The sequence below is a fragment of the Zalophus californianus genome, chromosome 6, assembly GCF_009762305.2.
Source record: "Zalophus californianus isolate mZalCal1 chromosome 6, mZalCal1.pri.v2, whole genome shotgun sequence".
NCBI classification, from domain to species: domain Eukaryota; kingdom Metazoa; phylum Chordata; class Mammalia; order Carnivora; family Otariidae; genus Zalophus; species Zalophus californianus.
The window spans coordinates 10,344,141-10,367,888 of NC_045600.1; the positions used below are offsets into that span (position 1 = coordinate 10,344,141).

The following is a 23,748-nucleotide window of genomic DNA, read 5'->3' on the forward strand; positions in this document are numbered from 1 at the left end:
TTTCATCCCATTGGATAGTGTGGATGGAGCAGTAGTCTTAGCTTGTGTTCCTGCTTTTCTCCACAGCAGAACCCTAATAGCTCTTTAGCTCTCTACCATTCACATTCTCTTATCTGAGCTACACTGCAGGATGGGCAGGGAAGAGGTTGCCATCCTTGGGTTCCAAGAAAACACAGGCTTCCTTAACATCACAGCCATTTGTGGGGAAGCCAGTAACAGGTATGCAGAGTCTGGCATTCTGAGGCCCTCCAGCCTTGTCTCCCCTCCCCTCCTCTGTCCTGAAGTGGTTGTTGCCCACAGTCCCACGCGCCCTTTCTCTTGTCCTGAGCCTTTATACAAGCTTTTCCCTCCACCTGCTTGCCTTTTTCCCCATCCTTGAGCATGGCTATGTGTTCTCTAGGTCCCTGAGCCCCCAGGAGGGCAGTGTCCATAGTAGCCGTGCTTACCCTCTCAGTAGCACTTGGCCCAGGCACACCGTATTGTCTCTTTTAAGCTCCTTGACAGCATAGGCTGCTTTATTATGCCTTGCAGCCCTTGGCTTAGGCCAGGGCATGATGTTAATAGGTGCTGAGGGAACCAGTGACTTCTTAGTGTGTGTGCCCCACCCCCCCAGCTTTCTCTAGGTTAGTCTAGGTGAGGAGCCACAATTGCCAGAGAAGCATAGATTTATTCACAGCTACGTCTGGACTTCTAAACACATGTCCCCTCGGTTTCACGGTTGACAGGTTGGCAGGATGGCAGCAGTGTTCCCTCAGCCCCTCTGGGTAACTACAGTAGGACAGCTGGACTAAACTCAGAGTCAGGTGTCCTTGAGTGCTGTACCAAGCACTGTTAGGCACTTTCATCTACTTTATCATTTGGTTTTCTTTTTTAAGATTTTAATTATTTGTTAGAGAGTACAAGTAGAGGGAGGGGCAGGCAGAGGGTGAAGAAGGCTCCCTGCCGAGCAGGGAGCCCGATGCGGGACTCAATGCCGGGACCCTGGGATCATGACCTGAGCCAGAGGCAGACCCTTAACCAACTGAGCCACCCAGGCATCCCTATCATTTGGTTTCTAACAAGCATCTGAGATGCAAGTCTTAATACCTTTTCGTAGTTGAGAAGGCGACACTGAGTGGTTTAAACTTGCTCAGAGCACAGAGCGGCCGAATGGCAGACCTGGGATTAAAACCGTGGGTATTTCCTTGTGGGCATGTTCAGAAAACTGCTTCAGTCTTAAAAGGACAGCAGTGTTGTTAAGGAATGTCTCCCCAGGGTCACCAGTGACCCAGAGAGGAGAATGCAGTAGAAAATAATCCTAGTCTGTGAGATCAGTTCTTGGGTGACAGTTGGTGGAGGATGGCAAGGGACTCACCATTATCCACATGATACAGTGGTGGTTTGAGCAGCCCTAAGGAGACTTGGTGGCACCTGAGTCTTGAGAGGCCTGAGGCTACTGGTCACAGGCCAAACAGACCCACCGATGTCTGTTGACATGTTGCCCTGTCCCTTAACAGCAAATGCTCTTATTTTTTATTTATTTTTTTTGTGGGGTAGTATGTTAAGGGGAGTCGGTTTTAAAAGATAAGGTTAGCATCCCAGGCAGTTCTGTTCTTTGACTTGATGACGTAAAGCTTTGGTGAATCCTGTAGTTTCTTGGCATCTCCAGCCCAAGGGCAGAACTTGCTGAGTATATGGATCTTCCATTAAAGGAGAACCCGCTCTCTCCTGCTAATCAACTCAGACACATAGCCCTATGGGAGAATGTTGATCTTTAGTGCATGTCAGATACCACATACTAAGAAACCAGGATAAAAGTTGTCATGGAAACCATTTTAATGCTAGGAAAATGTTTCCACCAACTGCCGGGAGAAGCTGTAGGGCCTGCCCACACACCCCGCCCCCCCCCGCCCCAACCCTGGGCAGCTGCTCACTGAGCCACAGCTCCTGCCCCCATTTTGCACAGTGTGAGAATGGTTCTTAGACTTGTCTAATGGCGCCTGACACTTCCCCATTTGGGAAGCCAGAGTCCCTGCCAAAGAGGTGTTTGCCCACATTGCAGCAAATGTTCTGCTGCTTCCTCGCTTGTAGAGCACTGGCTGTCAGATCTCATACATACTCTTATTCCACTTTAACCAGTGACCTTGTGCTGCATAGGTATTGTCTTCATTTCACTGATATGGGAATTAGGGCTCAGAGGTGAAGTTCTTGGTCAAGAGCTAGTAAGTGAAAAGGGAGGATTCAGACCCAGGCGGGTCTGGCTCCAGAACCCCTTTGTGCATAAAATAGGAACCCAGTCAAAAGCAAGGACAGTTTGTTCTTTTTGTTGCTAAACATTCCCATTTATAAAGTTCCCTTTGGAAGGAAAATAATAAATATGCAGTTATAAAGACAGACTGTCAAAGCAACTCTCCTGCCCCCTTTTGGTCTGGACAGAGATGGCTTGGTGAGGTGGGTAGAGAATTATCCAGGAAGTGTGAATGCCAGCATAATTGGCTGCCATAGATAAGCAAAGTTAACCTCCCCAGATGGCTGGATTTAAACAAGTTCCTGAAGTCTGCCACTCCCTTTTCGGCATTGGTGCTTGCTCTCAGACCATCTGAGGGCAGATGAGAAGGCAGAGAGCATGGAATGGACCAGTGGTTTTGTGGAGGAAAGGGGGAAGCACATTGTAAGAACATGAGAATAATTTGCCTGTCTGTGGCATTCTGATTCTAAACTGATAGGATCTGTCCTTGGAAGAGGGTCCCATATGAGCACTGGTGGGCTCTCAGACCTGGAAGCACAGCATGGGAAGCCTGAGAGGGAATTTCTCCAGCCAGGCTGCCAAAGCGAAATCTCTGCTTTTGTGGACATGCCAAGAAGTGGCAGCTGCCGCTTATGCGTGTGTGAGAGCCCAGCCGGAGGCGCAGGCCATCCTGCAGCCCCTCGGAGTGGCCACGGGCATTCAGCCCAGTGCTGTGTTCATACCCTTTGGTTTGAGATAGTCACAAGTCACATAACATTTCCTCTCTTCTTCCAGTATATTTGTCACAGATCCTAGCACTCCTACCCAGAGCAGGGTGGGACATCACCAGTTCAGAGATCAAGGTCAGGTTTACATTCCTGTGGAAAAGTGACATGATCACTTCGTATGAGCCCTTGGGTTTAAGCTCCAGCTGAGAGCAGTAGGGGAATCTGGGTCCCTGCCTGGCATTAAAGCACCCTAACGTCTGTCTTCACAAAGGCAGAAGAATGATACAAATCTGCTGTTTGTATACAAGGCCTCAGCAATCTGCTGCCCAGTCCCTGTACACAGCCTGGCTGGCAGCTGACCTGCAGGGTGGATGCTCATAAATCCCCACAGAATGGAACCTGTGAGAAAACGCCTTGGGTTAGGGAAGTCACCCATGGGCAGTTCCACACTTCTACAGTCTCCATTTCCTCCCACAGAGGAAGAGAGCTTGCTAGCAGTACCCGAGATAACCAAGGCTCTTCAAGGTCCTGGGGGCAGCAAGGTGACAAGGTTACGAAGGGGCATGGCCAGGTGGATGAACGAGGAGGCTGCCAGCCAGGGCTCTTGACTTCTAAGCAGTTTTTGCAACAGAGATCTCCCTTGCTGCCGGTTTCCTGGGCTTGTCTCTGTTCTTTCCCACCTAACTTCCTGCCAGCCCACAAAACCGAGCAGAAGGGGGAAACGGGAAAGAAGCCACACACCACCTTGCAAAATTTGTCTGCCCTGCGCAGCTGGAGTCTGGCTGCATGTACTGTTGTCTCCACCTGGAGGATTACCTAGATTCTCATTCTAGGCTGTGTTGGGGATGGAGAGATAGCTTCCTGGTCCCAGACCCCAGCCTTTCTTGAGCCTCTGTTCAGGTGGGGCTAGCAGCAGAATCCTGAAGCGCCTGCCAAAGGCAAGCAGGTCTGGCCCTGAGAGAGGGAGAGAGGGCCACAACAACCCAAGCTTTATGCTGAAGGCCCCTTTTTAGACTTTGGCATAAAAGTCTCTTTTTCCTCTTTAGCTTAGGGTAAGAAAACACTCCCATGGTGAATGTTTGGAACCACGCTGAAGCCCTCACATTGGCCAACTGGCCAGTGCTTCCGTCAGCCATCTACCAAAGTCCAGTCTAACAGCTCATTGGACTGGATTCTATTTTTGTAGAACTGGGAAGTCACTGAAGACCTCTGACCTTGAGCTTTTCCTCCCCAGCAGAGAGGCACAGAAAGGAAACCAGAGGGCCCTATTTTTTATATGACAACAGAATGTCAGCACTGGCAGGAATCTTCTCTAGATGAAGAAATGGGCCCAGAGAGGGGAGGTGACCTGCCCAGGGTCTCAGGGAACTGGGAGCAGTTGGCTTTCTAACTCTTTCTCTGGCTTTGTAGCCCTGAGTTAGAAAGCATTTGATCCTCCATGAAAATAAATACTAACAATATCACTAAGTTACCACAGTCCATAATGGGTAGGCCTCCTTCCCAGTGACTTTGCCCAAAAGGCTGTACATTTTCTAACTATAGTTTAAGTTGCTTAAAAAATTGAAAAGCCAGAATGTTCCATTTAGAATGCAGTCCCGTTAGGTGACAGGCTCCACTGCATGGCCTAAAATTAATCAATGTTTATCGGCTGCATAAAGGATGTTGTAGTGGGATGTTTTATAGAGCAGGTAAACGGAAGGGGTGGCAGCCTCGGGGAACACGTGGTGGTTCAGGGCCGTGTCCATCTCATCCACATACTCCACCTGCAGGGCGATGTTCAGTGCCTGAGACAGGGCTGTGATCTGGATGTGGTCACACTCCATGGCCATGGGCTCCACTTCCTGCAAAGGCCAGAATGAAAAAACAAACCCAGTTTAGGAAGGAGGCCTGGCAGAAGACAAATGAAGTCCAGCCCTGGCTTTCACGGCCCTGGGTCAAAGGATCTATGCTGGGAAATAATCTTCACAATAGCTCATCAGGTAGGTACTGCCATCCCGGTTTCTAGAGGAGGAAACAAGCCCCGTGAGGAAGAGCAGCCAGAAACCCACTAGAACTGCAAGGCTTGAATCTAGATCTTTCTGATTCCAGACTCTAGTGGTATGTGAGAACACTACTTTCAAGAATCAGGGCGGGGGTGGGCAGAATTTTTGAGCTTGGGCCTGTTAATGCACAGAACCAAAGAATCTCAGAGCGGATGAGGACTGTCATGAAGGGATTTCACATTAGGGCTAAGCGAGTGAGTCTGAATGTTGAAGAGGCAACCGAGAGAGGCAGAGATGGTGGTAGGCTGGCAAGGGTGTCCCACATAACTAGGGCGGCCACCACTCCGCTCCTGCTGATTGTGGCCATGCAGGAATAAGGCCCTGGGAGCTGGGTCTGCTGGGTCTTCCGAGAGAAATCCACAGAGTCAAGAACGCTGCCCAGGGTTTAAATGTTGGCAACTCTGTTTCAGATAAATACCATACATCATAAAACACATCTAAGGACAAATGTGACTCTGGGGCTGCTACTCTGCAACTTTTTTTTTTTTTTTTTTTTTTTTTAAGATTTATTTGACAGAGACACAGTGAGAGAGAGAACACAAGCAGGGAGAGTGGGAGAGGGAGAAGCAGGCTCCCTGCTGAGCAGGGAGCCTGATGCGGGGCTCGATCCCAGGACCCTGGCATCATGACCTGAGCCGAAGGCAGACGCTTAACCGACTGAGCCACCCAGGCGCCCCTGCTACTCTGCGATTTTGTAAACAGTCTAGTCCAAGGCCCTCATTTCTCAGATGGGAAATCAGAAGCCTGGATGGGGGAAGTACTTGCCCAGAGCCACACGTTCAGTAGGCAGCTCAAGTAGGATCTGTTTCTGGCTTGCTAATCTTCAAATTACAAATGCAGGTGTGACATCAAGTCCCCTGGCTAGGGATGATGGCACTCAAGTCTCCCGAGGGGAGAGGGGCTTTCACGGCACTTCCCCATGGTCCACATGCTGACTGCCCTGTCCTCCCCGGTGTGTACAGTCCCAGGAGCTGGGTATTACACAGCAGGTCCCAGGGCTGGGGGCTAAGTCCCCAAAGCTTGAGACCCTGAGGACCTACATGAGTACAGAAGTCCTTGATGTCCATCTCCTCATCAATGAAGTGTCGGAAGAATTCCGCGCGGTTCTTGATGAAGGCTGAGGTGAGCAGGCGCAAAAACTGCACGATTTGGTCCGAGGCGCTCTGGTCGTTGAACACCTTCAGCAGGCTGGACACTGACCCGTCCTTCTCTACCAGCTCTACCACACTGTAAAACTGCACCCCGCTGGGCTGTCAGTCGGGGGGCACAGGCAAGACCTACCCTCCCCCATGGGACTCTTTCCACAGGACCCTCCCCCACCATGTGTATTTCCATTTTGAAATCCTCAAATTGAGTTACCAAAATAAGTCAATCTGGGACCAAGCTAAGTAGAGGGTTAGAAATGCTCTGCAATGCATACCTTAGCCCAGAGTCCTGTCTAGGGAACGGCAGTTGGGTTTCCTCCCATCACTGTGGTTATTGGGATTCTTATCTATAGATTCAGAACTGAATCCTCCAACCCCACGCCCCCTTCACTAAGGGGATCAGGGTTGTAGGGTGGAGAGGGGACATCTGAAGGAGGCTGGGGGAATGTTTCCAGCCTGAGAGCTACTGCCCCAAAGGAGGTGCCTCTTCCCTGTGGGAGGGCAGGGCCCTGGGCTCCTTGTCCCCACACACAGGAAGCAACTGTCCTTCCCCAGATGGGAGGAGCAAGGACATAACCACAGAGCCATGGGCTGTGAGGGGGCTCCGGCCAGTGCCCATTCCTGCCTGCTCTGCCAGCATGGAAGGACCTGGACCCTCAGCTGTCCTGCCCAGGTTAACTTACAGCATTAAAGAAGTTTCGGAACTTGTGCTCCTCAAAACCAGCAGCCAGAAGGTCATTTGGGGTCTGCAGGACACGTTCTTTGAACCTAAAGGAGGTAGACTGATGGCTCATGGGGAAATGCTGATGGAGCACTGCTGTACAGTCAGTGTCCTCATGCTCTCACCCACTGCCCCCAACAACTGAGGAGGGTTGTGTCACTAACAGGTGACTGACTTCTGTCCTCCCCAGTGTATACAATCCCAGGAAGGGGGTGTAACACCCATTTCACAGATTAGGAGACTGAGGTAGTCACCACCTACTCCCAGACATGTTGATTCTACCTTTCAAAGGTTTCTGAACTCTGTCCCTCCTTCCTGTCCCCATGGTTCTTGCCATATGACCACCATCTCTGGCCAGGGCCATGCCCAACCTTCCCGTGCTCCCAGTCCCTTCACGGGGACCTCCGGAGTGACCCAGCACAGCCTTCTCCCTCAGGACACAGCTCCTCAGCACGAACATCTAAGGGAGGACCCCAGCCTAGCTCCCCAACCTCCTCTCCCTTCGCAGCCTCCCTCCCACCCCAGGGCCACTCCCCATTTGCATGTCACTCCTTAGCACCCTGTCCCATCAACCAGCGGCCTGTACCTACTCACAGGAGCTAATTGTTCAGTTTTCAAGATTTGACCAGCTGGGTATTAAACATAGCCACCACCTGAACTATACTCCAACACAAAGATAAATATCCAGAACTCAGTTTCCTAATTGTCTCTGCCCTTGAGGCTATGTCTGTCTGTCGTGTGTGGTGGTGGAGATGTGACTGGGCTGTGGGATGTTTATCTCTTCCCTGCTCCCTGCTCAGTGACCCCATGACGGTGGCTTGGAAACTAGTCCTGAAAGTATTTATACCCCGAAAGTGTTATACCACCACCAGTCAGACCCCCCTGCCCCACAGCCGTGAAGACTTCGTCAGCACCGGCCACCCTTTAAACCGGTGCAGTGGCGCTTGCTCTGCCAGTGCCGGCCCCTCCGTCTCTGCTCCCACTGCAGGCCCCTCACAGTATGGCCCCCTCCTGAGACCTGGAGCTCGGGGGGCATGGCGAGGAGCCCCAGCAGCAGAGATGAGCTACAGAAACAGCGACTGGCCCGTGGGGGGAGGGTAGCAGCCTGTGCAAGGAGGACCAAGTTGGGTGGGGGGCAGCTGGCACTGGCTGAGCTGTATTCCGTCCCCTGGGAAGGGAGGCTAAATTCCCAGTGGGACAGCAAGGGGCTTTTCACAGGGTCTAGAGGCTCGAGGGGGAGGCTCAGGTGCCTCGTTGTGGGGGAGGGGGCGGTGAGGGGGGTGTGTGCGTGTGTGTAACATTTAAACCAGGAAGGGGAGGTCTGTGCTGGCCACAGCTGTGGGGAACACGCTGTGCTGTTCAGCTGCTCTCGGGCTTTGGGCCCCCCTTTTCCTCCCTGGCCCTCCTGAACATCAGCTGCATCTCCACACTGACTGCTCACCAATGACTGCTGACGCCCTGTACCCAGCACTGATGAGCGCCTCGCAGGCCCAGCCAACACCAGGCTGGGACTCCCACCCGACAAGGTGAGTGGGGGGACCGGGGGCGGCATTGGGACTTGGGCGACACTCTTGCTGCTTCACGCCAGCTTTAGTGTGACTTTGGGCAAGGCTCGTAACCTTCCTGAGGCTCGGGGCACTTGACTATAAGATGGAGTACCACCACCCTTGTACATCCCACTGCCTGGTGGGCACCCCTGCTGAAAGGCTCACAGATATTTTGGACTCAGTATCACCAAAATGGAGCTCCTAATCTTCCCCAGCCCCCCGCCTGCAACAAGTGGCTTTTCCATCCGGAGAACGCTCTGGCAACACACTGGGCAGTCATCCTGGACTCCCCTCGGCTTGCGCACCATACCCAGCCATGAGCGAGTCCTGTTGATGCCACCTCTACAGGAATCTGGAATCTAACCCATCCCCTCCACCTGCTCATGCTGCCGTTATCCTCTCCTCCCCCCGCTCGCCCCAGCATGCCCCTGCTGTGCCCTCCCACTCTGTCCTGTGGATAGCGGCCAGCAGGCCAGGCAGTGCTCTGCTCAGACCCTCAGGGGCTCCATCTCATTCAGGCGGAAATTCAGGGTCTTTATAGAGGCCCATGAGGCACCCCCCCCTTAGCTCCAACCCCTACTTAAAACTTCAGCACCACCCCCCACCCCCCTGTCCCCCGCCTCCTGCCCCTGTCCTGGACAACTTGGCTACCTTCCCCGTCTAGTTTTTTCCTACACTTCTTGCCATTGGACACATCACATACAGCCTTTGCCCTCTAGCCTGCCTGCTCCACAGGCAGGGAGTTGTGCTCTTGTTCTCTGCTGCATCCCCATGGCCTACAACAGGGTCTGTATGTTGGTGTCCTGTGTGTTGGTGATGACTGCAGGGAGGGAGGGTGCCCTGGAAGGAGTGCAGGGGTGAAGCTAAACAGCATGCAGGGCTGGTACAGACATACATGGGGTGGGCTTTGTGAGCATCACCTTGCTGAGTCCTCACAACAGCACCCTGAGTATGCAGAATTACCCACCTTCAACTGATGTGGAAACCGAGGCTCAGAGAGGTGGAGTTAGTTGCCCAAAGTCAGCAACTAAGCAAGAGTGAGGTCTGGCTTCAGAGCCCTGGACCTTGGCATGGCACAACTCTGAGGGACACGAGTAGCAGCGGGGAAAAGCCCTGCACTGGACTGCACGGTCTCTACCCTACAGAGCTATGGGGAGATGGGGAAGGAGATAGGGGACTCTCCATCAAAAGGGACTCTGTCAGTTTGTTGTTCAGGAATGACTCGTTCCAAATAAGGAACACCTAGCCTAATTTTGATCCCTTTTGAGGGAATCTATATTTTGAACAGGAGATGATGGTCTTAACCTAGCCATTCTCAGCCAGGGTTGACTTGTTCCCCAACCGAAGAGGTACCTGATGGAGTCTGGAGACATTTTTGATGCCATGACTTGGGGAGGAAGGTGCTCCAGGCATCTAGCGGGTAGATGTGAGGCATGCTACTAACCACCCTGTAATGTTGGGGGGGGGCCTCATCACATCCCCTCAGGGCAGTGAGAGCTCCAAGATCAAGAAGCAGGTCTCTTAGCTCCTTGCTGCTCCGAGTGTGTTTTGAGACCCAGCAGCGGGAGTGTCTCCCAGGAGTTGGGGAGAAACAGAAGCCTGACCTAGACCATTCTGAATCGGGACCACACTCAACAAGATCCAGGCAGTTTGAGCAAATGGTGACGCAAGAGAAGCCCTGACCAAAGCCTAGACACAAAGGCCTAAAGGGTCGCTCTAGGGAGCATCTGCTGGACAGAGACCCTCCTCAGCATCAGGTCAAGACCCAGGCCTGACTAGGGAGATGCCTGGTTACACACAGGCAAGAACAGGGGTGGCCGAAATTATTCAGAATGGGCAAAGCTTCATTTTCTTGGAGTGAGTCTTCAAAAAGGCAACCAATGCAACCCAGCTAGGCAGCTCAAGCCAGAGTGCCAGCACCCATGGGGTCACTGGTTCCATCCCAGACTGCCTGGCTGCCCCCACCCCCACCACGGCAGCTCACTCTTCAGGTTTGGCAAGCTCATGCCTAGGAAACCCTGTTAGGGAAACCCCAGGCCCCCGGGCCCACCCAGTGGTCCCTGGCACCCACTCACTTGAGGACCTCCCTGCTCTTCCCCAGCAGGGACTCCAGGTAGGAATAGCCCAAGGCCCGGTAGAAGCAGTTCCCATCCCCCTTGGTCTTGCGGATCGCGGTGAACCTTTTGCTGAGTTCCTGTGGGGCAGAAAAGGAAATGTGGACATCTGCACTACCATCACCCCTCGTGTCATGTCCTGTGGGAGCCAGGGCCCCACCTCCCCCAGGTAACATCTGCTGCCTCCTCTCAGAGCCTTCACAGTCTCCCAGCTACCCTTCATCATACAAACGTAAAACCGTGCTGAGCCTGTCCTGTGGCAGGCACCGAGTGATGAACGGGTCATGGTCCACCCTCAGGCAGCCCACAGTCTGGGGAAACGGATCGTTACATAACTAATAACAGGACAGGAGAAGCACGGGGCGGGGGGGGCTTGGAGCACTGGCATCAGAAGTCTAAGAAGGCTTCTGGAGGAATAGCACTGAGAGGAGCAGAAGTGGTGTGCATGGTACAGGGGAGGCATGGGTGAGCAGAGGCCTTGAGGGGTGAGGTGGGGTGTGGCTGAGCAGCGGGCCAGGAGTTTGCAGAGTTGGTAGGAAAGACCTCCTCAGACATAACTAAGTGGTCTGGCCAGTCCTTCAAACATTTCTCAAAAGGTGTGGCCCTCCCCAGGCCACTCACCTCCAGCTCTGCTCTTAGCTGCCAGTTTCCCTCTGAAATGCGCTCGAGTCTCCCTGGCTGCCTCATGGGGCTACAGTCAGAGTTTTGAAAGCAAAGCATGGCCTTCAAGGCGTCGGTGGGGGGGGGGGGGTCCCTGCTCCTATCACAGCATTGAGACAGACAGCTTGGAACTAATGGGGCCCATCTCAGCCATGGCAGCAGTGAAGGTCATGCTCCTTGGGAACCCCATCTCATCTCCTGAGAGTGTTGCAGGGTACATGAATCCCTGCGGCCTAGCCTGTGCTCCTGCCCCAGGAAGTGTTCCCTGGGGCTGCAGGAGACAGTCCTGCCAATGAGCAGAGAGAAGCAGAGGCATGCTGCCCGAGAGATAGAGAGCCCAGGCTCCTCCTCCTGCCCTGGTTCTGTGAGCTGTCCCTGCATCCTTCTGGTAAACTCCCCTTTTTGCAAAGCCCAGCTGGAGTGGCCATTCCCCGCTGAGAGATGCCCTAGTACTGTGGTTATGGATGCAGCTTATGAGATCAGGCTTCCTGGTCCAAATCCCAGCTTGTCCACTCACTAGCTGTAGGACTGTGGGCCTGCCATTTAGTATCTATGCCTCGGTTTCCTCAGCCGTAAAATGTGGATAATAAAAGTACTGACTTTGCAACACTGTAATGAGGTCTCGGTGAGTAAATAAAGCACTTAGGATAGCACCTAGCTTTAAAAAAATGTTTTTAAATTGATATATATATATAGCAACTAAAAAATTTCTCAGAGGCAAATGCCCAACATCAAAATATTCTGGGAGCCCTTTAATTTGCCCTGGAGCCTGGCCCCAATGCGAAGCTGTTCTTTCAGAATGGCACCTTTGACTCCAATCCCAGCTCCAGCGCATTAGCTCTAAGATCCTCTCCCCCTGCAAACCTGTCTCACCTGGATTTTCCTCTGGTAAATCCTGTTTTCAGGATGATCCCGAAGAATTGATAGAATGTCACATTTTTCTGATATTAGGTTGAAAGATGTTTCACTCTGCAAGAAAAAGCAGAGCTGTGACAATTTCAAAGCAACTGACAGGTTTCGACCAAGTAGATCCATGACATAGGGAATGGTACCTTCCCACAAAAGGCACATTCCCAGTTATCTTGGACGTCAGTTCCCTGGACAGGGAGCCAGGGTCGGCCCCATCATGTAGGGGTGTCATCCTGTACCTTCTGAATGGATTCATTTTAGAGTATAACCCCTTGAACCTAGTGAGCCTTCATGCTGGAGTATGAGGTGTCTCCTTGTCTCCTGTCCTTCCTGTCTCACTCATTCATTCTTTTATTCGCCACCAATTCCTGAACATCCAGCCTGCACCAAGCATTGTGTAACAAGGGGAAATAGAGGTTGGAACATCCGGCAGACGCACCACCTACCGGCGGAAGTCCATACTGCAGCCCAGCTGGAGTCCAGGTCAATTCCAACCCAGAGATCAGCTTCCTGTCCCAGAGGCAGGGCTCTGGAGGGCAGAGGAGAAATCCACAGGGAGCCGGTAATGGCAAGAGGCGGCTTCGGGCCAGGGAAAGTGCAGGAGATGTCTCTGTTCTAGTAGCCAACTCCCTGCCAGCCTCCTCTCTGCCTCAAGCTGTTCCCGCCCAGACTCTGCCTGGAGAAGTGGCAGATGCACCCCTGCCTCCAACCCATCCCTAGAGCAGCTCTGATTCCAGCGTGAAAATAATGTACGAGGAATTGGTATTAAAGTCACATGTCATTTAGTTTAAGAGAAGTGGCCCTGGTGCTTGCATATAACCCAAGGGGACCCGCACAGCTGTACGCTTGATGTTATTTGGGATTTTCGTGACTGGAAATCCAGTTTTCCATCCATTTATTACCATCATTTTGGACAGAGGTGTTGTCAGAGCTCACCACTTTTACTTTATGCCTCCTACCACACGGGCCTTTCCTGGGCAACCTCTCTGCCTCCTCACGGACTTGACAATGACCTCAACCCCATAGGGCTGAAGGCTTACAAGCCCCTTTCCACCTGGAAAAAATGTCTGGATTTTTGATGATTAGATTTTGCCAGAGCTCAGCACTGGAAGCAGAGAGCTGCGCCACAGGATCATACAACGAGCTGTGAGTGACTTCTGGGGCTACCCATCTCCACACTGGACAGACTCAAAACTTCTGACAATGAGCTGCTTTGACTGGGAAGGGACATTTCTGGCGGCCTGGATGCTCCCTGCCATCAAGGTCTCCAGAGCTACACAGGCTTCCCTTGGCACAGGACAGCTTGTCACACTACCCGGGACCTTCCATTTACCTGATGCCCCAGGGCCCATCACAGGGCCTGGAACAGAGCTGGGGATGAGAGGTTTGTTAAACGAATAAAAGCCACTGCCTCCATGAAGCCTTCTGGCTTGCCCCACCTCATCCAAGTCAGGCTTGGGATCTCCCTTGAATTCACACTTCATTCCTTTTCTCCCTTTCTGGTGGCCTCAAACATGCCCTCTCCTGGATTGGGGTGGTGGTGGTCAGACCAACTTCCCAGAGGAAAACCTGAGTGGAGAAGGATGAATGTGTTGTCCCAAGAAGAACAGGAGGAAAAGGCTTTCTAAAAGGGAACAGGGCATGCAAATGCTTGGTGGGTGGGGGAAGAGACTCTGGGTTTTATTTCTGGAAGCTTCCATTCCATACCCACATTCTTTGCAAAATTAAGTTAGCCTCAGGCTCCTTCCTCCCTTCAGCTCAGACAGGGGCAGAGGAACCATCAGGAGTTGTGAAATAACCATGCTGGGGCAGACACTGTGGGCTGCTTTTCCGTCAGCCACTACCCATTTCTTCCCTACTAACGGGGCCCCTGTCTTACTCCAGGCAATGTGGTAGAAAATGTCTGGGCCAAGTCATGACAACCCTAACCTCTTCAATGATTTTTCTAGCCTTCCTTATATGTGTGGGCAGCCAGGTGATCAGGGCTGGTCAGCTGGGTCCATGACAAGTATTCTGGGGGGCTCGGGGAAGGCTTTTGGTTTTGGATAAAAGGAACAGAAATGGCACGTCCTATTCCTTCCTGCTTCTTCGTGCCTTCAGTGCAGATGCAATGTCTGCACTACAACAGCCATCCTGTGACCATGAGGCTGAAAGCCAATATGTGGAAAATGGTCGGATGATCTGCTATCCTAAGTCCAAGATGTAGAGAATAACAGATGCCATGATTGTGCACCTACTATGTGCCAAGCTCTGGGACAGAGGCTTACATATCCCCATTATCTCATTAATTCCCCACTAACAGTTAATTATACCCACTCCACTGACAAGGAGGTGATTTAATGCAGATCTGTCTGACTCTGAAACCCTTGGAAATTCTACCAAGCCAAACTGCTAGGCAAACAGAGCTCAGAGTCTAGCTCTTGAGGGAGCAAGGAGCAAGGCTGCTAGACCCTAAAGGAACACTGTGTACAGGGCACGCTAGGGCCTCTGCACCATCAGGCCAGGTCCCAGCCTCCTGCCCCTGTGGCCCCAGCCAGGCAGACAGCCTAGCTCTTTACCCAGCTCAGTGCCTCCAGCAGTGTCCCCCAGTCTGAGGACACTCATCACAGAGGGAATAAGAGATGATTTACAGGTGATGTCCGGACATGATGTTAAAACACATCGGGACATCAGGAGGGAAAGTTATTCTCTTGTCAGTTTCCTTCAAAATTTCTAATCATGCCAACGAGAAAGTTGGTTTCCAACATACTTTTAACTCCTTCCCACTCTGCTAGTGTCTTTTGGCCAGTGAGCAGGGAGCCTAAAAGTGTTCCATTTTCTTTAAGTAAGCTTTACACCTAACGTGGGACTTGAACTCATGACCCAGAGATCAAGTCACAGCTCTACCGACTGAGCCAGCCAGGAGCCCCAAAGGGTTCCATTTTCATTTGCAATTCTTTTTAAATGTAAAACAAGCCAGCTTTGAGGGGCACCCGCGACCTTGATCTCTGGGTCACGGGTGCTGCGAAGCCTCCATTGGGTACAGAGCTTACTTAAAACCAAAAAGGGCGCCTGGGTGGCTCAGTTGGTTAAGCGACTGCCTTCGGCTCAGGTCATGATCCTGGAGTCCCGGGATCGAGTCCCGCATCGGGCTCCCTGCTTAGTGGGGAGTCTGCTTCTCCCTCTGACCCTCACCCCTCTCATTCTCTTGTCATTCTCTGTCTCAAAAAAATAAATAAAATTTAAAAAAATATATTAAAAAAAACAACCCCCCCAAAAAAAAAGCCTGTTTTATTAACTTGGTTGGCATTTTTAGGAGAAGTGAACGTGTTTGGATCTATTCTAAATCATGGAAGAGTTCCATTACTGGCATAGCAACTGTTGCTGTACGGTTCATCTTGCGCTCCTATTACTATGTGCTAATAAAGGACCCCGTAAGTTTCAGAATAAAAAATCCACTTTTGCGGTTTTGAGGGAAAAGCAAGGTGACCCTCAGGTATGTTTCAACACAGCCAGCATGCCCACCCTATGGCACCCTCTCACTCACTCTCACTTCATTCCAAAGTCCCATTACCCACCTCACTAACAAAAGGCTTGTTTTTACAGGCCGAGGACTTAAAATGTTGGCTCGGGTCTTTTTTTTTTTTTTAAGATTTTATTTTATTTGACAGAGACAGCGAGAGAGGGAACACAAGCAGGGGGAGTGGGAGAGGGAGAAGCAGGCTTCCCGCGGAACTGGGAGCCCGATACGGGGCTCGATCCCAGGACCCTGAGATCATGACCTGAGCCGAAGGCAGATGCTTAACCGACTGAGCCACCCAGGCGCCCCTCAGGTCTTTCTAAACATGGATTAAAAAGCACTACCAATGGTATCTAACGCTGCTTCTGCCTGGCCTGCCCCAAACAAAACCCAGGCAGACAACGGGCTGGGGGAGCCTGTAGTTGTATTCAGTCGTTTCTGAGAGGATAGTGATGGAGGCATGGAAAGGAGTTTAAGGAATTACTCTGAACTATGTAAGGATAAGTACTGAAGATGGTAGCAAAGGGCCATCAACGGTCAAAATGAGAATATTAGCAGTAGATCAGGGAAAGGGACACGCACCTTGGACCAGGAAAGCCGATCTAGATTTTCCACTTGCCATAATATAAACTTGGCCTGAGGGGCAAATTTCCTTAGGCTATTGAATTTAAAGGAAAAATATTGAATAGTTCAGGGCACCTCTTGGCCACTGAGGGTGGAGCTCATCATACTCGGGGTTCGAGTCCCACTGTCAACACTGGCTTCTCCTTCATCCCTGTTCCCATGCACCCCCCCCCCCAGTAGGTAGTGCCTGTGGCACGTGTTTCGATAAGTACCTTTTTTATTGAGGGAAAGTATATATAAAATATACCCCCATAACCACTTTTAAGTTTACAGTTCCGTGGCATTTAATACACACATGATTGTGCAACTATCACCACCTTCCATCCCCAGAACTTTTTCATCATCCCCACCTGACCCTCTATCCATTAAACATTAGTTCCCCATTCCCGCCTCCCCCCGCCCCAGCCCCTGCAGCCACCATCCGACCTTCTGTGAATCTGCCTATCCCAGGGACCTCATTTAAGTGGAATCTATTGGTCTTCTTAAAACTACAGAGTTGTTTTATGTATGCGTGTGTTTTAAATGTGCATACAGATATTGTGACCTTTTTATTTTGCTTCATTCGATACTATTTTCAGATTTACCCCTCCTGACAAATCGTTCCCCGGTGGTCCGCCTCCACCACAGGTGATGGAGCCTCGGGTTAGCTCCGGCGCCCCCTCGTGGTCACAGGTGGATTTATCGGGGCTCCGGGCCCCGGGGCTTTCCAGCATGGCCCAAGTCAGGTCCAGGAGGTCCCCGTCCCCCTCCCTTTTCCCCTCCCCAGCAGCATGGCCCTGGTCACAGCTCTGGGGAAAAACTAGAGTCTCAAATGCCAGGGAGAACCTGGGCATAGCCTCAAATACTGGCCCATTATCTGGTACAATGCTTTCTGGGTTTGACGTTGGCTGACTCTAATTGGTGTTATTTTATTATATTCTAATCGTGGCTGAAATTTTCCAGGATGTTATGTTCAAAGCACAGGCCTGACAATGTTCCGTCAGACCTAATCAGGACACCTGAAAGGATCTCAGCCTTTAATTGCTGTTTTGCAGATACATATGCTAATTAGGTAGCTCGCAACTCTGCTTGGAAACAGCATTTAGCAGGTTAAGTCGAGGCCTATATATTTCAGAGTGAGCAAAGGACACTTCTTCCATCACTGGCTCTTCCCCAGCAATCCTGGGACCCAGCCCCATGCACTCGCAGGTGGGCTCGGCATTCAGAGCAGGTGTGAGTCCTCTCTGGGAGCGTGGCCTCGGTCTCCCTGGCCTTTTCCTCCCACAGCCTCCAGGGCCTGGGCAGAAATCCAAGCACCTACTGTGGCAAAGCTGATCCCAGCCCGAGGCCATACCCCCTCCAAATGCGGGGAGACTCAGGTTCCCCATTTTTCTCTGGTCTTTCCTCCAAAGCCTCTCTCTACAGACCAAAAACCTGGCCCCGTAGCCCCGAGCATTGCTCCACCAGCCTCAAACCAACAAAAAGCCGGGCTCACCCAGCTCTCCACCCACAGCCCAGTCCGTGCATCCAACCACTTTGGTTCAAAGCCCTGAAAGCTTCTGAAGATGCCTCCAAGAAGGGACAGGGAGTGGCCCCCCACCAGGGTGATGGGGGAGTTCGATCCCACAGCTCTGCATCCCTGCCCAAGGGAACCCCATGTACCTGGCGTTCGAGGATTTCCAGGTACCCCTGGGAGATGATGGGCTGGGCTGACACAGGCTGCAGGACAGGGAGGTGCAGAGCCAAAAGGAGTGGGCTCTGGCAGCTCAGTCCAACCGATCCTAAAGGCCTGTCTCATGAGATGACATGTGACCCCAAGCAAGATCCCTGCCCTCCCATGAGTTCTCAGTAGGCCCCTCTTGGAATAGGTACAGCTCAAGGCCTGAATTCAGTCTCCCTGGGCTTTCATGAGAAGCAAGACAGTAGGACAATAAAGCTCCAAAAGATCAGGGTCCTTGGTCCCTTCTGTTCACGGTGTACCCCAGGTCCTTGGGGCATTCCAGCAGCTGGTACCCAGCAGGTGCTCAGTGATCACTTGATGAATGAATGAAACCACCATTGCTGGGCATTCACTATGGCAGGTGCTGTAGATTATCTCATTTAAGGCTTGAAGTATGTGTTTTACAAATGGACATGGAGGCATGGAGAGGTCAACCATCTGCCTGAGGTCACACAGTGAGGCAATCTCTGGTAGGGACTTGGACCCTGCTCACCCAGCACATCAAAAGTATTCAACAGGAAGCACCTGGGGGGCTTAGCTGATTAAGCATCTGACTCGATCTCAGCTCAGGTCTTGATCTCAGGGCCGTGAGTTCAAGCCCCACACTGGGCTCCATGCTGGGCTTGGCGCGTACTTAAAAAAAAAAAAATGTATTCAACAGACCTGGGTGCCTTCCTGCACCTTCTCATCCTCCAGGAACAGAACCCATCTGGCCCTCACGTGTGTCCTCTTGTCACTTCCTGCGGCTCCTCAACAGTCAGGCCTCGGGCTCACACCTCTGCCTACAGAGCCCCCTCAACGTACCCTTTACTGCGTCTGTGCACATCCCTGAACCCAGGCTCTGAGGTGCTGGTGGGCCTCTCACAGGCCCACCCTGGGCCCCAGCAGGCAAGGCCAGCCCGCGGCCAGCCCGACCTCCCTCTGAGGCTGCTCCACAGGCACGGCTGACCACAGGCTGAGTCAGCCTCGTTAACCAGGCCCCGTGCCCCAGAAGCCACGACTCACCGCGTGGCCTGACCTCAAGCTACCGGCTCCTTCACAGTAGAGGCTAGAGCTTCCAGGGGTCACCCGGACAGGGCTCCGAACCTGGCCAGCCTTCCCTCTCCTCTCAGAAGGTCCCTGTCACTTCCCACCCCTGCCTCCTCTCCAGGGGTCTCGGGTCCCTGGGGCCCCAGCCCTGGTCTTGCTGCCTGGGGCTGGGGTCTCCACAGTGGGCTGCCACTGGAGCTGGAAGGAAACACCCTTTGAACTGTCTACTTTAGGACGGGATGTATAATACATGAATGCATAGAATGATCAATTTTTTAATTGATGAGTGATCACGATGTTTGGAGGCAAAAGATCAAGGGAAGACCTAGTGCCCTGAACCACTTTCCTGTTGCGGCTAACACATGTTAGCACAAACTCGGTGACTTAAAAACAACACTCGTTTGTTACTTTGCATTTCTGGGGGCTCCAGAGGAAAACCCATTTCCTTACCTTTTTCACTTTCTAGAAGCTACCTGCGTTCCTTGGTTCATGATCCCCCTCCTTCCACTGTCCCAACTCCTCACTTGAACCGCCCCCACCTCTGCCCGGCCCCTGTGATAAGGACCTTTGTGATTACATCATTGGGCCCGCCTGGGTGATCCAGGGCCTTCTCCCATCTCAATACCCCTAACTTCACCACACCTGTGAGGCCCTTGTTGCCATGTGAGGGACCTTATTCACAGGTTCTGGGGATTAGGTGTGGACATCCTCGGGGGGCCCCATAGGCCCCTTCTGTGCTGTTCAGCTAAGGAAACAGGGAAGACCCTGCATCTGGGCTCCCATCCCTCTTGGGTCACAATTATTGGCTAGCCTTGCAGAGACCGTGAACTCAGACCCCAGCCACTCTCTCATTTGATGCCTGGACTCACACATCTCCTGAAGGACCCTCCGATTTTCATTTCTGGCCCTGACCTCTCCCTGAAGCTCTGGCCTCAAACAGCCAGCAGCCACAAAGATGTCTGACCAGCATCCCCCAGCTACCGTGCCCCAACTGCTCTCTCGCTCCACCCCTGCCTCCTCTCCAGGGGTCTCGGCCCCCTGAAAGGCCCCTCCATCCAGCCAGAGCTCAGGCCAAACCTAGGACCCCACTTGCACACCTCTCTTCTCCATCGGCTCTGCTCCTGGGTCAAGCCAGAGTTGCCACCTCAAGGAGGCTGCAACAGCATCGACCCAACCGACCTCTAGCTTCCGCTCCTGCCCCTCTTTCCCACAATCCTCCACAGCAGCCACCAAAGGCTGCTGCCCATGTGAGCCAGAGGAGGGCACAACTTTCCTCAGTTCCCTCCCGGGGCTCCCCTCACCGTAGGAAAAGACTTGATGACAACCCTGCCAGGTCCTACAACATCCGGCCTTGCCTACCTTCTTCTCCCAGAGCTCCAGCCTCAGTGAATCTCTTTTGAGTTCTTCCAACAAGACATGCCCATTTCTACCTCAGGGCCTTTGCACATGCTATTCCTGCTGTGGATGCGCCTCTTCTTCAGACTCAGGTGGTATCACCTCCTCAGACAGGTCCTCCCTGAGCGCCCTGTGTAAAGTCGCCCCTCCCCCACCCCCCACCGCCTTGACTTGCTTTATTTCTTCAGCGCATTGGCTGCCACGTAGGTTCACTCATTTCCTTGCAATCTGTCTGTCCCTCCACTAGAATGTCAACAACACGAGGGCAGGGATTTTGCACACCTGTCAAGACCAGATCCCCCAGTGCTTGGCACGCAGTCATGCTCCAAAAATGCGCACTGAGTGGCCGAGTGAACAAATGCATGAGCGGGTCTCACCCGGCCTGGCCACCTCCAACCCTGTGTCCACCCCACTGCCAGAGAGCTCATCCAAGTCAACCACCTCGTACTTGCCCGAAGTATGTTACATTTCTCGCTACCTCCCCATCGGCAGAATAAAACTCAAAGTGCACAGCACAGCATGTGAAGCCCTTCTTAGCACATCCTGACCCTTCCTACTTTCCTGACTCATCTCCCCTCCCTCCTCTGAGCCCCATGCATCCACACAGACCTTTCCCAGAATATCCCAATCTTAACCATGTTTCCAGGCCTTTAAGCACACTGTCCTACCCTGCCTGGAATGTACTATTCCTCAAATCCTTCCTGAATACTCCTATGTATGCTTCAAAACCCCATTCAAAAGACTCCCTTGTGAAGCCTTCCCTGATACTCCCTGCACCCTCAGAGCGTACCAGCTTTCTGCTGTGTTCCTAAAGCCCTCAGTCAGGCCTCTGGGGCCATGATCAGGAGCTCAGGAATTGCTTGTGTCTAGCTCTGTCTTGACCAACAGGCAGTGAGCTCCTAAGAGAGGTCACGCCCCTCGTCTTTCTCATCACTGCCCATCATGGGGCATGACTAGGGTGCCTGCCTCCTGGGGGCTTGTTTGATAAATAAAAGAGTAAAGCCCTGAAAGGCCCTGTGGTTTTACTGTTCACCTCGCATGCTCATTGATGCATTTTGAGTGAGCACTTATGACTTAATAGCCCTAGCCAGTGGTTGCCCCAGGCCTGGACCTCATCCCGGCCCCTGCCTTCCTAAGGGGCCTTGTGTCTCCTACATGGGACCCTCCCTCCAGCCTAGCCCAGTGACTTTGAAGTGGGAGAGGAAAGAAGATGCTGTATTTCCCAAGGACATTCCTCTCCCCTACAGCCCCCGCACAGATAGCACCATTCACACCACGAAGAAACAACAATCACCCCAGAGCCCGCATAGCATGGTGCCTAGCTAACAGTAGGTGCTCAATAAATGCTGGGTAAACAAACAGGAACACAGACATTGCACAGCCCTCTCCCACCCTGTGATTCCCAGGCAGACATCCTATTGGGTGGATTAACCACTTCACCCCTCTCCAAGGCCCCCAAGCCTTCCCTGACGGGGTGAGGGCTTGGTGCTTCTCACCCCATCTGCCCTCTAACTTCCGGTCTTGAGAGTCCAGGGCAGTGGGGAAGGTGGAGTCAGAGGCCTCGCTGTGTAGCACAAAGACAAAAAGTTCAGGTCCTCACCCCCCCACCGTCCCTGCCCTCCTCTCAGCTTCCCAGTGGTGGCCAGAAGGCATGCCAGGCTCCAGCTCTGGGGTGGCTAAAGCCATTATTACCCCAGGCCCTGCCACTCCCTGGTGGGTGACAGATGCAGAAACGCCTGGGCCCCCTTCCAGGAGCAGCCGAGCCAGGGAAACGCTTGGGCACTGGGTAGAAGCAGGAAGCTGATGTTTCTAGATGCCTCGGCAGCAGGCTGCTTTGTCCAGGATGGTCCCCCGACTTGGATGACCTGCTGCCCACACCACACTCAGAATGTAACAGGCCATGACCATGCTTTGACCCATGCCCCAGCCCAGCAGCATCCTGAAGGGGTGACCATCTCCCCGAGCAGACATGGGAGGGAGGAGGCCAAGAAGAACCAGACACCTGTGTCCACCCACTTCCAGGACTCTGTTATCACAGGAACAACCACAGCTAGTTACCTGGGCCAAGCGCCCCACGGGCATCACCTCACCCGGTCCTTGCAGCGCCTGTTGAGCAGATGCACAAAATAGTGCTGGGGGTGGGGGGGGGTGGGGGGAAGACCAACCAAAGCCTCTTGGTTTCCAAGGGGTGGAGGTGGCATCTGAACTCGGAGCTGTGTGACCCCAAGCCACCATAGGGGCCACCAGCCCTTACACTCTACAAGCTCCCTGGAGCAGGAGGCTGAGGATTAAAGGGTTTTACACAGTCGTTACACCCAGTGCCTTGCAGAGTGCCTGACCCCTCCCCCCACAACCTGGAAAATGGACTGATGTAACCCAAGGAGCACCGGACTGGGAATCCAGAGGCTTGTGTTCAAGTCCCAGGTCCACCACAATCACTCCCAGCCCCTTCCTTACCTGGGCCTCAGTTTCCCCACCTACCCAAGTTCCAGGTTTGGCCTGCCTCAGAGTGTCTCTGGGGCCATTTCCGCTCTGAATCAGGGGTTCCTCTAGTCTTCGCTTTGCCTGGACCCCTAATTCACCTGCCTCATAACTTGAGGCAGGCTCTCCATGTGTGTCCTAATGCACACACCGTCTGTTCATCTGCGGGATGGAGAGGACGTCCCGCGACCGGCCACTCCTGCACCTCCTAGGTCACTTGTGGGGCTTGGCGGGGAAGGTCTCCAGTGCCCGAGCCCTGTGTGGGTGGCGCCCTGAGCTGCCCACTGAGGGGTCGGGGGGGCTACTTAACAAAGAGGGCGACCCTTAGCCCTGGAGTCTCCCAGTTCCCGTTCCCGTCGAGGGCGCCTACCTTGCGCCGTCGCGGCGACACCCTCGGGGACACCGGGGACGAGAGCGCCAGGGGCCGGGGTCCTAGAGGCCGGGCTGGGTCCCCTTCGCTGGGCGTCCACGGGGGACGGCGGGGCCTTGCAGGGCCTTCCCAGGAAGGACGGGGCCCCCAGCATCCGTCCCGACTCACTATTCCCCGGGGTCCGAACGCCGCGGGACCCGCGCTGGGGACTGAGCCGGACGCTCGTCCCCCGTCCCGCGAGCGCACATGCGCCCCGGCGGCGAGCCCGCCTACCGCGCCCCCCTTCCAGCTCCTCCTCCCCCGCTTCCCCCCACGACCACTGACCATAGTGACCGGAGCCGTCGGGCCAGGTCTCGCTCCAGGGAGGAGCGATCCGGTGCGGGAGGGCGCCGCGGAAGCCACTGGCTGGGTCCGCCTTTGGGTCGGGCGGCGGGAGCCTCGAGGGCGTGGGGGCGAGCGGAGAATACACCCGACCGCTCCGCAAACCACAAGCTAGACCTCCACTGTGTCCCAGCAAGACACACGCCCCGCGATTGACGTCTGAAGCGGGCAATCAGGAGCCGGGGCACAGGACGTCAC

The 23,748-nt window shown here is 53.3% G+C and overlaps 1 protein-coding gene across 1 annotated transcript; it reads right to left on the bottom strand.

The window, feature by feature from the left end:
* Positions 1-78: 78 nt before the first annotated feature.
* OTUB2 (OTU deubiquitinase, ubiquitin aldehyde binding 2) lies at positions 79-23,683 on the bottom strand. The gene is made up of 6 exons (XM_027571072.2): positions 23,494-23,683; positions 12,037-12,132; positions 10,465-10,583; positions 6,805-6,889; positions 6,017-6,211; positions 79-4,775 (listed from the first exon to the last, which is right to left on the bottom strand). The coding sequence occupies exons 1-6, from the start codon at positions 23,494-23,496 to the stop codon at positions 4,569-4,571; spliced, it is 705 nt and encodes a 234-aa protein (XP_027426873.1). The 5' UTR covers positions 23,497-23,683; the 3' UTR covers positions 79-4,568.
* Positions 23,684-23,748: the final 65 nt, after the last annotated feature.

What these genes read in the sequence shown, in the direction of transcription:
- OTUB2 (XM_027571072.2), bottom strand. An exon ending in AAGAGCAGGGAGGTCCTCAA is followed by an intron (nt 6,890 to 10,464) that starts GTGAGTGGGTGC and finishes TACCTCCTTTAG; the next exon opens with GTTCAAAGAACGTGTCCTGC. An exon ending in TCCGAAACTTCTTTAATGCT is followed by an intron (nt 6,212 to 6,804) that starts GTAAGTTAACCT and finishes AGCGGGGTGCAG; the next exon opens with TTTTACAGTGTGGTAGAGCT.